The sequence below is a fragment of the Drosophila arizonae genome, chromosome 3, assembly GCF_054131065.1.
Source record: "Drosophila arizonae isolate 15081-1271.41 chromosome 3, UAZ_ARI_1.0, whole genome shotgun sequence".
NCBI lineage: Eukaryota > Metazoa > Arthropoda > Insecta > Diptera > Drosophilidae > Drosophila > Drosophila arizonae.
In genome coordinates, this window is record NC_142923.1 from 2,674,503 (window position 1) to 2,689,683 (window position 15,181).

Sequence of the window (15,181 nt, forward strand, 5' to 3'; positions counted from 1 at the left end):
GAAAAGATTTCTTCTTACATATGCTATATATAATCTTATAAAAGTCAAAAGTCGATCCCCTTTATATATATTTTTATATTTTTCTCTTTGTGTCTATCTCTCTTCCAGCTTACCTAAAACCAATATACCCCTCTTAATCATTTTCCACAAGGTATTCCGCATTAGAAGCAACTTCAAGAGCAGTTTTGCCGACTCTTTGGCCTTCAGTGCGTGTCAAACTGACAGTTTGATAAACATTGCCAGAAAACCTGAGCAGCAGTGCTCTCTCACTCTGTGCCTCCCATTCCCTCTGTCTCTCTCTCTTTCTCTCTCTCTGCCTCTGTCTTTCTCTCTGCTTCTGCTGCTCTTGGTGGCTGTCAGTCAAGTGTTTCTCACATATTCTGACAACTTTGACTTAGTCGAAAGTCAAGAATCTATAGCATATACATATATGCATATATGCATATGGACTGCAGTTCAACTGACGTTTCGACCTCTCTAACATTTGTTGTTTATTTTATTTATTTTTTTTTTTTTCATATCATTTTTGCTGCTGGAGGCTGTGGGCGTGGCATGCAGAAACTGTTTTCCTGCTTAGTTCTTATTTCTGCTTGTTGCCTTTTGCCTCTTGCCTCTTGCTTTTGCTGTGTTTCAACTTTTTAATTTAAATGACATGAGCTTGGCCGCAGCAATGGTCAACGCCCATGCTACATTTGATGGGCAGGAGGCGTGGCATTTGGCTGCTGCCTGCCAGCAGCCAGCCAGCCAACCTACTTGATCTCTATGGCCTCGGTAGAGCAAAGGAAATCTCACAACAACTATATCGAAGCTATCAAATGTCTGGGCAGAGCGGCAATTTACCGTTCAACTCTCAGTGTTCCTCTCTCTGTCTCCCTCTCTCCTTCTCTCCCAGTAGCTGTCTCTCCCTCAGTGTCTCTCACTGTTGCACAAATCATAAATTTTGCTGGCCCAATTGCCCGGGCCAATTATGCAGCAAACAAATGGCCCATAATGAAGGCAGCCCAAGCTGGCCAACTGACAAAGTCAACATTTATCTTGCCCATATACGAACGGGACAGTGACAGCAGCAACAGCAACAACAACTCCAAAAAAATGGGGTAAACGAAGAAGAGGGAGAAAAAACTATTAATGACCTGAAAAGTGTAGAGCATTCACGCTGTCTTCCATATAAAATCAGAATACTCTAGCACACGGATGCATAAATTGGGGAAAAATTAAAAACAATCTCTGAAATGATTTTAATTGTGTTTTAAATGCAAAAAAAAAAAAAAAAAAAAAAAAAAAAAAAAAAAAAAAAGATTTACAGATAATTAAGATATGCACATAATACTCGAGCAATTCATTAAGACAGATTTTCACCCCATTTCCACTTATCAAAGGAAATGAACATGAAGTGAGAAATGCAGCTCCAGTCATGAGCGAGGCGATTACCAGCGATAGATATACATATAGATACAGCAATATATATACATTGATATAGTTCTAATTAGCTCAACAATAAAATGCAATCAGTGTCTATTCATAAGAATGAGAGCTAATTCTTGATGAAATTCCACGAATGCAATTCATAGCAGCGGCTCACTTTGATGGCATTAGGCCAAGCAAATCGAATGACAGACTGTAATAATGCCATAATGTTAGGGTATATTAAGTACAATGTAGCTGGAGTAACAAATAAATCTAACTTAGCTAGAAGGAATAGAGCCAGGATTGAAGTGGCCGAAGCTGCGCTGCTGGTTGGGGGAAACAAATGTGGCCAGCCTTAATTGCCATGTTGCGGCAACATGTTGCCGATCAATAAAAGCAGCAGCAACAATCGAAGCAGCAACATCAAAGCCATGGCCAATGATAATGACAATGCAGTTGCGATTGCGATTCAGTTCGCCATCCATGATTAATGACAAGAAATTTGATAGAGAGGCAGAGACAGAGAAAGAGAGAGAGAGAGAGAGAGAGAGAGAGAGATTACAGTTGCTTGATTATAGCAACAAAAGAGGGGGACGGGATATAGCTTTGCAGTAGCTGCAGCTATATACGAATAGTCGTAAATTTGAAAAATATTGCGCGGCAGCTGTCATAAAAATGCAATGCGCCCAATGCAATTTGTTGCTGCTTTTTGTTATACGCTCACCAACAGATTAACATAGCACAGAGAGAGAGGGAGAGATCAGAGAATGGGATTATGCAGTAGGGTAACCCTTGCTTTAAGCAGCGACTGCAACTGCAACAGCAGCGGCGACTGCGACTGCGACTGCGACTGCGCATTGTCTGACTGACGGTCATCATTCAAAACGTCGCACGCTAATTGGACAGTGAAATTGTAGACGACGAGCGGCAGAGCAGCGGCAGCGCGGCATTTGCGGAGCGGCAGACTGCACGAGTGTGTGTGCACTGAGAGAAAAGAAGGTAGCCATTGGTGGAATTTTCAATTGGAGTGCATTCAAATTGAAGAGATTATTTGTATTTTTTAAGAACAAGCATTTTCGAGTGTGCAAAATATTAATTTAATATTAGTTATCTAATTTTCTTTTTACAAATTTGATTCCTTATAAAGTTTTTATATAAGTCTATATGTCAAACTAATTTTTTGTAAGTATCTCAAATACAACTTGCAAAAATTTCAAAGCAAAAGAGAATAAGCTTATTTTCATAGGATCTCCTTTTATACAATAAAAACAACAACAACAACAATGTAGGCACATATCTATTCATACAGAACATGTGTGTATACCGCACAGAACAACATCTTCTTTTCTCACAGTGCACTTTAGCTTGCGGGCCTACATCCAATGATTTAGTGCACAATGCATTAGTCTTTTATTTATTTTACGCGCGGTTTCAGTTTCATTTAGTCGCTACAGCTACTAAGATCCCCTCTCTCGTTCTCCCCTGCCCTCTTCCACCCAGCGCCCTCTCGCTCGCACGCTCATTAAATCCAAAGAAATATGCAGCCAGCGAGGCAGAGCAACTACTGCAATGGAATTTGTTTTCGACTTCATTAAAGTTGATTTAAATATGTTCTTTTTTATATATATTTTTTTATTCCTATTCCCCCTCACTGCCCTCTCTATCACTATCTTTCTATCACTCCGCTCGCCACTTCTCTTTTGTTTGGTTGCCTACTTTTTACAGCTTTAATTTAATTGTGTTTTGGTTTTTTATAGTTTTATTACAATTCTATTTTACCGTGCTCCCTAATTAAATCCACCATTAATGCAGATATATGTATATATATGCATTTATGGTTGTATATGTCATTATGATCTTTGGAATAGTTAGACACTCGAGATATGAGCTACCAAGACATCAGGAACTGAATCTCAAAGCACCACTAGGTGCTATTGCTCTAATGAATTGAGTACCAAACCAAATTATGAGTCATATGAGAAAAATATGTGAAATTGAAAAATGTTCAGTACAAAGCTAAGAAAATGAGCTGCTAATTAGATTATTCTAAGATATTTCACTAGCTCTAAGTCTGCCAGAAAGGTATAAGACACAGCATAAACAATAATAAATAATAATGCTATAATAAATTTGCCAATGATTTCTTAAAAAATTACTTACAATAATTTCAAGGGTATTAGAATAGTCATGCCTCTCAATTGTTTTGCATGCGCAGCTTATTGTAGTTGCGCCTTCTTCTTCGGCTAAGGTTGAGCTTCCTCTCTCTTCGCTCCATCGCTCTCACTCGTTTACACACGCTGACTGCACTGACAAGATCAGCAACAGCAACAACGCAAACAACAAAAACACGAATTAAAATTGTAAATGTCGCGACTTTGGGGGATGGCAATGTCGACTCTCGACTCGCGACTCTCGGACGTCGATTCGATTCGATCCGATTCGATGCGAATCGCGCTTGGCAAACAAGTTTAAAGCCCGCGCCAGACGCAGACAGCGACAGCAGCTGAGGCAATGAGGGATGGGGATAGCGAGAAGGTGCGCTGACAATGGGGGAGGAAGAGAGCTGGCGTAACGGACGCCAAGAAATGCAGATGTAGCTGACAGCGCAGCCGCGACGCCGACGTCGACGCCGCCTGTGCTGAATCTTTTGCAAACTTTGAACTGTACAGTATGAACAAATTTAATGAATATTCTTTTGAGTATTCCAATAGAAGCTCATTTCGCAGAATATTCACTTAAATTAATTATTAATTATAACAAATATTGATTTGATATTTAATATTGTTATTCTTTGTGGAGTTGCGTTAGTTTTGTTTGCCTGTCGCCGTTCCATTTCCAATGTTATCCGCAGCCTCATCCACTGTCAAGCAAAAACTAGCAAAGCTCGCTCTGCATAATTGTCAAACTAAATCAATGGCTTACACATGCACACACATATGCACAAACTTCCTCTCTCTCACACACAGACACATTCGAACGTGTGCTCGCCTCTATGCTCTCTTCATCATGATCTTATCGTCAAGCAGTCATGTCGCCTGCCAAGGCTCTGCTTGTCGTGTCGGTTCCTCTCTCCTCTGCTCGTGCTCTTCTTCTTCATTTTCATCTTCGTGTTCTTCTTTTTTGGTGACTCTTCGACTGCCGCCACTTGGGCGCAATTATTTTATTTTACACTTGCAATTGGGGACAACATAACTTTGCTCATAAACTCCGCTAAGGTGTGTTTCTTGTACTCTGTACAAAGAGCAGCGCATAGAGTGGCTTAGCTCGCTTCTCTAGTTAGTAAAAGCTAACAGAGTGTATTTAGGTGGATTTCAAGGTGAATCTACACTAAAATGATCCGAATATTTTGCATATCACATATATTTAAGGGAGTTATTTTTGACATGAATAAATATTTATGTATATATTTGAATAAAAACATATAATTTTTTAAATCTAAAAGTACTTACATTCTTAAGACATTTCCCTTCGCTTTATATTGATAAGTTTTTATAATTATATACATATTGTATATTGATACTTTTATATTGAATAATATTTCAAAAATCCTTAACAGTCTGAAAAAAGGAGAAATTAAATTAAAATTTTAAAATTGAAAAAAAAATTTTTTTTTTAATTAAATTTTTATTTTGTAGCACGCAAGGAAGTATTTACTCCAACTATGCAGGAATTTTTACAGATTAATAAAGAATTGCAAAATATATACCCTTACTTTAATTTTCATATTCCCTTAACCTCTATTATTTAGTTAATTATACTAAAATATTAGTTACTCTCGCTCTCTCTGTATTCCCTTTTAAAAACTTAATTCTAGCTAACAAAGTTTTTTTGTGTAGTGTACTTAAAGTCTCGCTCTGCTTTGCTTTTTCAATTTTTTTTCCGAGTGTTGAGTTATTGCAAAAGACCTTGGACTTAAGCAGCAGAACAGCAGCTGCAGCAGCTGCCGCATTGCACTGACTGTACCCATCGGCACCCGCACCCAGCTCTACACGCCAGCTTCGGCTACCTAACATACTTCGGCTGCTCCTTTTGCTGCCTCTCTTTCTCTTCGGTTTACTTTGACTGTCTCTTGGTGCAATTTGTCATTGCGCCGTCAGCGAGACGACGAGAAGCGTGCGCCAAAAGCTAACTGCGGCCAGCTAAGCAGTAGCACCCGCTACAATTCCTACTCTCTCCTCTCTTCACTCTGCTTCCAGCTCTACTGCTGCTGCTGTCTTCTTCATCTATCGCTGGCTGACATCTGCGTACAGTTAAAAAAAAGAAGACGGACAGCCGGCTTTGGCTCTCCTGCTCGCACTCCCACTCTGCTTGTGATTCAGCTGTGAGTAGCCATCGTATGTGCATGCATGGGTGTATGTGTGTGTGAGTGTGTTTGTGAACTGCTGGCGAACTGCTGTTTGGCTGTACTCTGTTTGTTACTGGCGCTCCTTCGACGACTTCTTTATGGCTCTTGATTTTTATGATTTTGCTGTTTAATGGTTCATTTGTGTCTTGCAGCGCCCCTCACTCTCTCTCCCTCCCTGCTCGCTCACTCTTATTTTTTGTGTTCTGGCTTTCAGTTTGCTTATCGCTGCGTCTATATCTTTAGTTTTTGCTTGCCTCCTGCCCAGCCCCACTCGCCCGCTGTTTACATGGCTCAGTCTTAGCTTGCCTTCCGCTCTTTTCGCTCTCCATCTCTTTCACTCCTGTTGTTTGTGTTTGGCTTCCAGTTTGCTTATCGCCGCTTCTATATCTTTAACCTCTCCCTCCCTTCTTTCTTTCTCTCTCTAACTCTCTCTCTCTCTGCAGCCTTTGCTCCTGGCTTAATCTCTGTTTAACATTTTTGAGCAGAACGCAGTCGCCGTCGCGTCGCCACTTTTTGGCCAACTTGTGTTTAGCCATCGTTTTGGTCAAGTTACGGCTGCAGCGCTTCAGTTAACTGCGCTGTTTGTTTGCTTGTTGTTTGCATAGTTAGTGAGGGGTTTGCACTCTTCTCTACCTCTATTAGTGTCTTCCTCCTGCCACACCCCTTCTTCTGCTCCTCTTGCTCTCATTTTCTTTTTGTCATTTAAGCTTTTGTGTTTTTGGTCTGCTCAGCTGTTCGACAATTTATGTTGCATACTTTGTAGACATGCGATTTGTTTGTATGATCTTAGCGTAATGGAGAGATCAATTAACTTGAATTATACATATGTAAGTCAACATAACTAGACTATACGAGGGGACTAAGATGAGTTATAAATAGGTATTAATTTGAGTCGTTAACTCAAACCAGTTTTACCTATAATTATAAGTATAAGAAGTATTCTCAAAAAGTATTTTATATTCGATTTTAAATAAATCGATTCATGGAATATCAATTTAGTTAATAAAAGCGATGGCATACATTGACTTTCTAGATCTGCTGTTACTTTGATATATTTATCGCAAGTGTTATCGAATTTTCTTTTAGTTCTGGGAGCAAAACTTTCACTAATCGATTGTTGATAAAACCTTTCTATATACTTATCGATTTCAATTAATAGATCATTTCGCACATGAGCTTATTAACTATTTCTGATCAAGTTACCATTATAGTCTATAAGTATTTCATCGCTTGCAGATAATTTTAGTTTAGTTTTAGGTATACCAATATACTATATATACTGCTATACAAAGCAAATAAATCTACTAAAATTGACTTTCAGCATTAGCCTATCGATGCGAAATTACATAATCAATAGCCAATTATCGAAGCCAAGTCTTCAGTAATTGTCTCTACACCTTTAGGCACTTGAATGCAACTTTCCACACCTAACCTCCATGGTCAGATCGATTAGCTGCATTGATGCTGGCATTTGCACAGCTATCGAATGGGTTTAATCGTAATCGTAATCGTTTTCACGTTTTGGCACTGTCAATAGCTCTGCTAATGACTCCACAGCTAATGACAGCTCATCATTGTCGGCTAAGCCAGCGATTAGTTGGCTTGTAAACTTCTAATGGCCAAGTGCTTGGCTAGCCAACTGCCGAATGGCCAACATCTTGGCCGTTTGCTCAACTGCCGCAGTGACACCTCTGGCAAAAGCAGCCGAAGTCGAAGAAGAAGAAGACTTTGCAGCGAGCAACTGACAACTGGCAACTGGCGCCGCCTCCATTCAAAATCACTTTATGGCTGAGTCGACGGGGCCATAATTGGCCGCGGTGCCAATCATTTTAACAGCTAGGCAAACACGCGAACCCAAAGCAAATCGAAAGATAGAAGAGCCCAGAACCCGAATCGAGAACCAGTCAACCATCCGCCTAGCCAGCCATCCGGCCATCCTCCAAGTGCCGCATGTCTGCGGGAATGTCGCTGAATGATAATGCAAAATATGCCAGTCAAAGAAGCCAAACAACTCCTTTTGACACATCTACACTGAGCGAAAAGCGAGACAGAGCGAAGCGTTGCAGGAGAAATGTTATGGATGGAAATATTGAAAGACGGACGGAAGCATTGATGAGCGGAAGAACAGACAGACTGAAAGAGAAGTAGAATGACAGGCAGATAAACGGAAAAACGGGCGGAAGGGTAGGTGGACAGAAGACAAAGGCAGATTAACATAAGGGCGGAGGGAAGATGGAAGAGATAGATGGACAGATTCTCCTGTCTGAGAATTTACCGATAGAATCATGCACATGTCACGTTTCTTATAATCTTTCTTATAATCCTGAATTTTTAACATTTTTGATTAGGGTTTGGTTAGGAAAATGACAAATCTTAATCTTATTATTATATTATAATTATTTTTTATATTATTAGCATATTGAAAAAGCTTACTAACAGTAGATTTGGAAGCTATCAAGGAAGCTTCGGCTTAATTAAACACACGGAGAATGCCCTCAACAATGCGAACTCTTTCGTAATTTTGTGCAGTGTACTTTGTTTAGGCATTCGCTCTGGCTGGCTGTCTCAATGACAATTGGCGCCATAGCCGCGGGGCGTTTAGCAGTTGGGGCTGTTCGAAGATCGTCGCCGCGCTGGGATCCGCTCGCTGCTGGCGGTGATCCTGTCTGGGCCAGTTGTTTGTTTATAATTAGCCGCGTCGAAAACGATGCTGGCGACGGCGCGCTGGCAATTCAAATTAATGGCCAACGGCTACTGGTTTCGCCAGCATCTATTTTTATGGCCGATCAATTTTCTAATAACAGTCGGCTAACTCACTCACTCACTCACTCACTCTCTCTCTCTCTGTCTCTTTCTTTTGCTGCAGGTGGAAATGCTGATGGAGGACTCGCTGCTGTTGCCGATGGGTTTGGTGGCGCCAGCGCCGCCGCCGCCACTGCCGCCATCGCAGCCGGCGGGAGCGCATCAAACGCTGCCCGCCAGCCTGAAGCATCATCCGCACACCCTGCCGCACCATGGAGCGCGCGTCGAGCTGTTGGACATTCCGAGCAAGAAGCTAAAGGCAGCCGCCTTGGATAACTACTATCCGCTGGACCTACAGCACTACCAGATGATGTATGCCCATTGCATGCAGCAGAGGGAGCGGGAGCGGGAACGAGAGCGCGAGAGGGAGCGTGAGAGGGAGCGGGAGCGGGAGCGAGTGGTGTCACAGCATCCGCTCTCGAGCAGCGCCTTCCAGCCGTGGCACGCCGTAAAGCCCACGGCTAGCGCCTATCTGCATGCGTACACAGCCCTCTCCTCGCTGCCCTACGCCTGCCAGGAGCCGCCGGAGCTGCAGAATCCGGAGCGTGTGGTGAGGAGCACAGATCGCGAGCGCTTCGAGCGCACCTATCAGCCCAATGTGGCGCTCGCTCCGCGCAAGAGCATCCTGAGCAAGGAGCGCGAACGCCAGCGCGAGCTGGAGCAACGCGAACTGCAGCTGCACATCAAGCAGGAGCGGGCAGCAACGCCGCCGGCCGCGATCAGCGAGCGCGAGCCGCCAAACGGTAGCCAGAGCAGTCACAGCAATCACAGCCACAGCAGCAGCAACAGCAACCACAGCAACCACAGCAACCACAGCAACAGCAGCAACAGCAGTTCGCCCATGCCGAAGGCGGCGCCTGTTGTTGTTGCGCGTCAGGTGCCGGCCGAGGAGTTCTCGGCGGGCAGCAATGAGATTACCTCCTCCACATCGCCGGTGCCGGCCGTGGCAGCAGCAGCGCCAGTTGCTGTCAACCAAGCAGCAGCAGCAGCAACAGTTGCCGTCGCTGCAACGCCGCTGAGCAACCACATCATAGCCACCGTCAATCAGCATGCCAAGCTGTTGCCCAGCAGCAGCAATCACAATGAGCCGAGTCGCATTAGGATCAACAAGAATCTAATGAGCCAACCGCCACCAGCAGCAGCAGCAGCAGGAGCAACAGTGGCGGCAGCAGCACCAGCAACAACAATTGTGGCAGCACCTGCGGCGGCGGCAGGAGCAACTGTTGCTCCTGTGCAGCCCATCTACTACAAGGCTGGCTACTCGCCCACGCAGTCTTCCAGCGCAGGCCTCAATCTCAGCACGCACTCCTCCAATGTGGTTAGCTCGCCACATGCCAAGCAGCAGCAGCAGCAGCAGCAACAGCAACTCCTGCAGCTGCAACAGCAGCAACAACAACAGCAGCAGCAGCAGAAGCAACAGCAACAGATGCCGCTGAATGGCAAATCACATTTGGGCAGCGAGTTTGAGCTGTCAACGGATACGGATGATGACAGCCTCCACGGTGAGCCGGACAGCAGTGCGATGCACTTGCCGCCGTGGGAGCTGGCGGTGGATGCGTTGCGGGACACCAGATCGAAGGATCGGGAGCGTGTGCTGCATTTGTTGCAGCGACTGTTGCAAGAGAATCAAAAGTATCGCGAGTCGAATGTGCAGCTGAGCGAGCTGCTGCACAAGCGGGAGGAGGAGATTGGAGAGCTGCGCGAGCAGCTGCAGCGTTGTCGTCGCCAATTGGAGGCGATGGATAAGCTGCGTGTGGTGCCATTGAAGCAGCAGCAAACGTTGCTCGAGGAGGAAGAGGATGACGACGAGGAGATGGACGAACTGGACGATGAGGAGGAGGAGCAGGAGCTGCTGTTGGGCGCGAATGAAGCCGACAGCAATGAGACGCTCAATCAGGATCAGGCCAACAACAACAACAAAGTAATTAGCTCGCTCAACTGTTGCACAACCGTTGCGCAGCAAAAGCAGACGCAGCGAGCAGAGGAGGAAGAGGCGCCAGCAGGCAAGCGTCCCAAGCTGCAGTCGAATGGACATGCCCAGAGTCCAAGCGCAAGTCGCAGCAGTGGGGAAGAGGACGAGGAGGAGGAGGAGGATGAGGAGCTGGAGGAGCATGAGCACGAAATGGCGCTGGCTGAGCGCACGGCGCAGGCACCGCACAGCAGCGCCCTGGCTGCGCCGCCCACCGCGACCACGCCTCAATCGCCCGATTCGGCGGCAACGGCTGGCCAGCTGTTCGATGGCAGCAACAGCAGCGTAGAGACGGCCATGAAGAAGGCGCAGATATGCAGCGAGGAGGAGGAAGAGGAGGAGGAGGAGGACGACGACGATCAGCAGCAGGAGGCAGAGCAGTTGACGCGAACCGAGCAGCGACAGCAGCAGCAGCAGAAGCAGTTGGAGGATTCGGATGATGACGAGATGCCGCTGCAGCAGCGACAGCAGCAGCGGCAACTGCAAACACAGCAACTGCAGCAGCAGCAGCAACAGCAGCGACGTCAGCGTCGCGAGGCCGCTGCGTTGCCAGCGGCAGCAGAGGCGACGCCAGCGCCGGCAGCGCGACCCATTTTAATGGCCACCAAAGCGAGCAAAAAGCAAACGCCGCCAATTACAACAACAACAACAACAACGAACTGCGAATTACAAATCAAAAAGGAAATTGTCTAAGCCGCAGAACCTCAGCCCCACGCCCCCTCCAAAGCCCTGCCCGCCAGCCGCAAACGCATTGCAATTAACACTTAGAACTTAGCTCATATAGTCGTCTCTTTCACACACACACACACTAAGCATAGTTTAAGAGTTTACAAAAAGCAAATGAAAACAGAGAGAAGAAAACAAATACAGAATTATGCTCAACGCTGCTTAACGCACATACAAAATTGCTAGAAAAGGACAAAAACTAAAACAAAATAAAACAAAAACGAAAATGAAAACGAAACGTTTTTCAACACTTTCTCTAAAACCATTTTTTATTTGTAGCTTGTTTTGATCTCACGTATAACACAACAAATTTGTTAGGCTTCCAAAAACAAAATAAAAAGCTCGCTGTTCTTTATGAAAAACAAATTCATAAAATAAAACAAAAAATTTAAATTTAAATATTAACAACTATTTCTATAATTTCTCTACAAAAATTTCTTCAACTCTGCTGCAGAAATTATGAACATTGAAACCAAAGCTTTAAATGAATAATAAAATTAATAAAATATAAAACAAGAAGGAAAAGGAGAAAAAAAAAAAACAAATTATTAATTTATGCGTGTGTGTTTCTAATTATAAATTTTAATTTTTAAAATTAGTTTTTAACAACTTTGAAGACATTACACAAAATGAAGATGAAAAAAAAAAAAAAGATAAACTCAAAGCGAGGCTTGCAAAACATTTTTTTTAGCAAATTATTCAACACTGGATATTTTTTTTTTAAGACTAACTACAGGCATCCACAGTAAAAAATACCTTCTAATCTTTATTAGATTCTTTTTATTAGGCTTTTTATTTTTTATTTTAGTTTAATTGAATTAATTAATTTTAAGTTACAAGTTTTAAAACGAATAAGAGACAACGTTAACGTAAGAGCAGACGCGCGTTGCGAGAGCGAGACAAAAATACACACACAAAATGAACCCACCACAGAATAAAAAAAAAATATATATTAAATACTTAAAATACAAAATAGAAAACAAATTAACAAATGTTAAAAAACAGAAAAAACGAATCGCTTAACGGTACGTTTCGGTATGTAACGTTACGTAAAATAATGTAATGAAACGTGAAGTTTTGCAATGCAACATAGCATTACAAAATACAATAACGTAACTTAACGTTACGTTAAAGTAACGTAATGTTACGCGATGCTGTGTAAGGTTATGTTGAGTACAATGCGACGTATCGATATGCAATGACAATTATTATAGCATCACGTAGTGCTACGTGGCATAGTGTTACGTGGAGCAGTGTTACGTAACGATATGTAATTTGACGTAAACTACTTCAACGTAGCGTAATGCGATGTAAAGTAATGGAATATAACGTAACTAATGGACGGTAACGTCACATAACGTAACGTACTTTAAGTTACGATAAATGAATTGCTAAACCAATCTTAACGTAACGTAATATTTAACATATTTTACTGAACAAGTTGCCGTGTTTAGTTATATATATATATATTTATATATATATATACAAATATATATTATATATATAACTTACATACACACACACATTTATATACATATATATGTGTGTGTACATACATACATATATATGAACATAAATATTTATTATACAAATTTAAATTAATTGTAAAACTTTTCTGTTTCTTTTTGTAAGCAGCGCTTTGTAGGCATTTAGTTAATTAGTTTATAAATAAAATATATATAAACAAAAAATTAAATAATTAAAAACAGAAAAAACAAGCAACAGAAGAAACGCTAAAAAAATAGTTCTTAAGCAATTTCTATTGTGAATGGCAAATACTCGTAATTGTTATTGTAAATATCATTTCTAATGATAGTTATCGCTATCTGATGATCTATCGGTATGTGACAGACCATTTCTTTATTTCGTTGCCAACACTGTTTGGAGAAGAAAAAAAAGAAGCAGTTGATACAAGAAGAAGAAGACGAAAAACGTAGCCAAGCCAAGAGCCAAGATTTCAAAAATCTATAAACTTTTGTTAAACATATATGTATATATATAAACATATATATATAACTATATATATGCATATATATATATCTTAAATTTTAATTACGCCTGTGTGTTTTGTACTTTCTAAAAGAACACTGACAAAAAAGCGCCCTGAGTTTGTGTTTTTAAGTGAATTTCGAAAAACAAATAAAAACTTTAAACCAAAATTTCTAAAATTGTGTAAAATTGTAAATTTAATATACAAAACGAGGAAAAAAAACAAAAAAAAAAAAATTAAATTAAAAGTAAAATTAATATTAAAATTTAAATTTAAATATATATAAACATACATTTAACGTTTAATAACTTAAACAAAATAAAACAAAAGGAACAATTGTTATGCAAATTTAAAAGTTATTTAAATTATACGCAAAAAAATAAAGAAACGAAAAAAATTAATTACAAATTGCTATGCAAAAGTAAATAAAAACAACAAAAAACAAAAAATCCATTTATTGTACATTCATTATTTTTTATTTTTCATTTAGAAAAAGAAGAAGAAAAAGGAACACGCAAACAAACAAAAAACTTCCCACAGAACCAGCAATAAAATGTACACAGGTCAACGTAAATTTGAGGAAAATTACTAAACAAATATTGGAAGGAAATGTGGAATTTCTAATTTGTTTCAAATTTTTTTTACTTCAATTATGAAAGACTAAAAGAAAATAACATTAACTTTTAGTAAAAAAAAAATAAATAACTCTTCCTAACAACCTGAGTTTAATTTTTGTTTACCAAATTATGTTGGCCTGTGTAAGCAAAAAAATAATATAAATTCAAAAAAAAAATTAAAACAAAAAATAATGGTTAATCAAAAACGGTTTTCAGCAGATTTTTTACATATAAAAGGCCAAATTTTACAAATTACGAACTAACCAAATTAAAAAAAAAAAGGATAATAAAAAACACTTTTTTGTATAATTTTTATTTTGCTAATAATCCAAAGAAGTTTTTTTTTATAAAAATAAAAAAAGTAAAAAAAAAAAAACACCCAAATTAAAAATAAAAGAAAACTTAAAAAACAATCATTTTATTAAAAAACAAATTTTTACAATAAAAAATAATAACTGCTTAAAAAACTAAACAAAAATATTGTTTACAAAAATTTAAGATGAAAAAATAGCAACAGTTAAAGGCATTAGTTATAAACAAATACGCAAAAACAAATACAGAAATCCGCGTCTTGTCAATATATACATATAAACATTATTATTATTAATATAATTTAAATATTTATTGTGACATTCAGAATGCAAATAAAATGTACAAATTGTGGAGCAAAATAAAACAAAAATGCAGCCGCAACGCGATTTAAAAAACAAAATAAAAATAAAAAACCAAAATAAGAAAAAGTAAAAGTTTAATCAAATTAAACAGTTAAAGGACAGCAAGAAACAACAACAACAAAATTTGACTTCAACGTTTCATATTTAAGTAGTGCAGCAACAAATAAAATAAAAACCAACAAAAAATTATATAAGATTAAAAATACCTAAAAAAAAAATTTATTACATATGTAAAGTCAAGACAAAACACAAAAAAAAAAAAAAAAAAAACAAATGGTAAATATTATGCATAAATAAATATTTGAAAACATAAAATATTGAAAGAGTTTTCATTTGCATTTTGATGTGCATTAGAAAAGAAAGTGTTGCGTACATTCAGGCAGCTACTTTAACATGTTTTCTATTTTAATGTAGCATACTCTTAGGCAGCACACGATAATTTAGCATGAACACAAACCTATATGACAATGAAAATATCGGGCTACTTGCCGTCAGATGGCGACTGAAATATAAGGCAAGTTGTAGGTTCACGTAATAGCTAGTGTGTTCACAAACCTCAGCTCACTTTAATACCTGGGAATTTCTATGAGCTTACATATAAAATAACTAGATGGCGCTATTAGAATTGCCTTTTTAAAAACGGAGCGAATA

General features: G+C 40.0%; 1 protein-coding gene and 1 long non-coding RNA gene across 3 annotated transcripts in view; one reads left to right on the forward strand and one right to left on the reverse strand.

The window, feature by feature from the left end:
• Snoo (Sno oncogene) overlaps positions 1-14,448 on the forward strand; it is a 120,074-nt gene extending 105,626 nt beyond the window's left edge. The window contains exon 2 of the mRNA XM_018001478.2: positions 8,619-14,448. Within this exon, the coding sequence (XP_017856967.2) occupies positions 8,619-11,216 (2,598 nt within the window). The 3' untranslated portion in view covers positions 11,217-14,448. The remainder of the gene's footprint in view (positions 1-8,618) is intronic.
• LOC149269584 (uncharacterized) overlaps positions 1-15,181 on the reverse strand; it is an 89,794-nt gene that overhangs the window by 74,328 nt on the left and 285 nt on the right. The window contains exon 2 of one of the 2 annotated variants that reach the window (XR_016269033.1): positions 4,857-4,964. This is a non-coding gene — a long non-coding RNA (uncharacterized LOC149269584). Of the gene's footprint in view, positions 1-3,567; positions 4,296-4,856; positions 4,965-15,181 lie in introns of those variants that run through there. The other variant, XR_016269034.1, reaches the window with a different exon arrangement.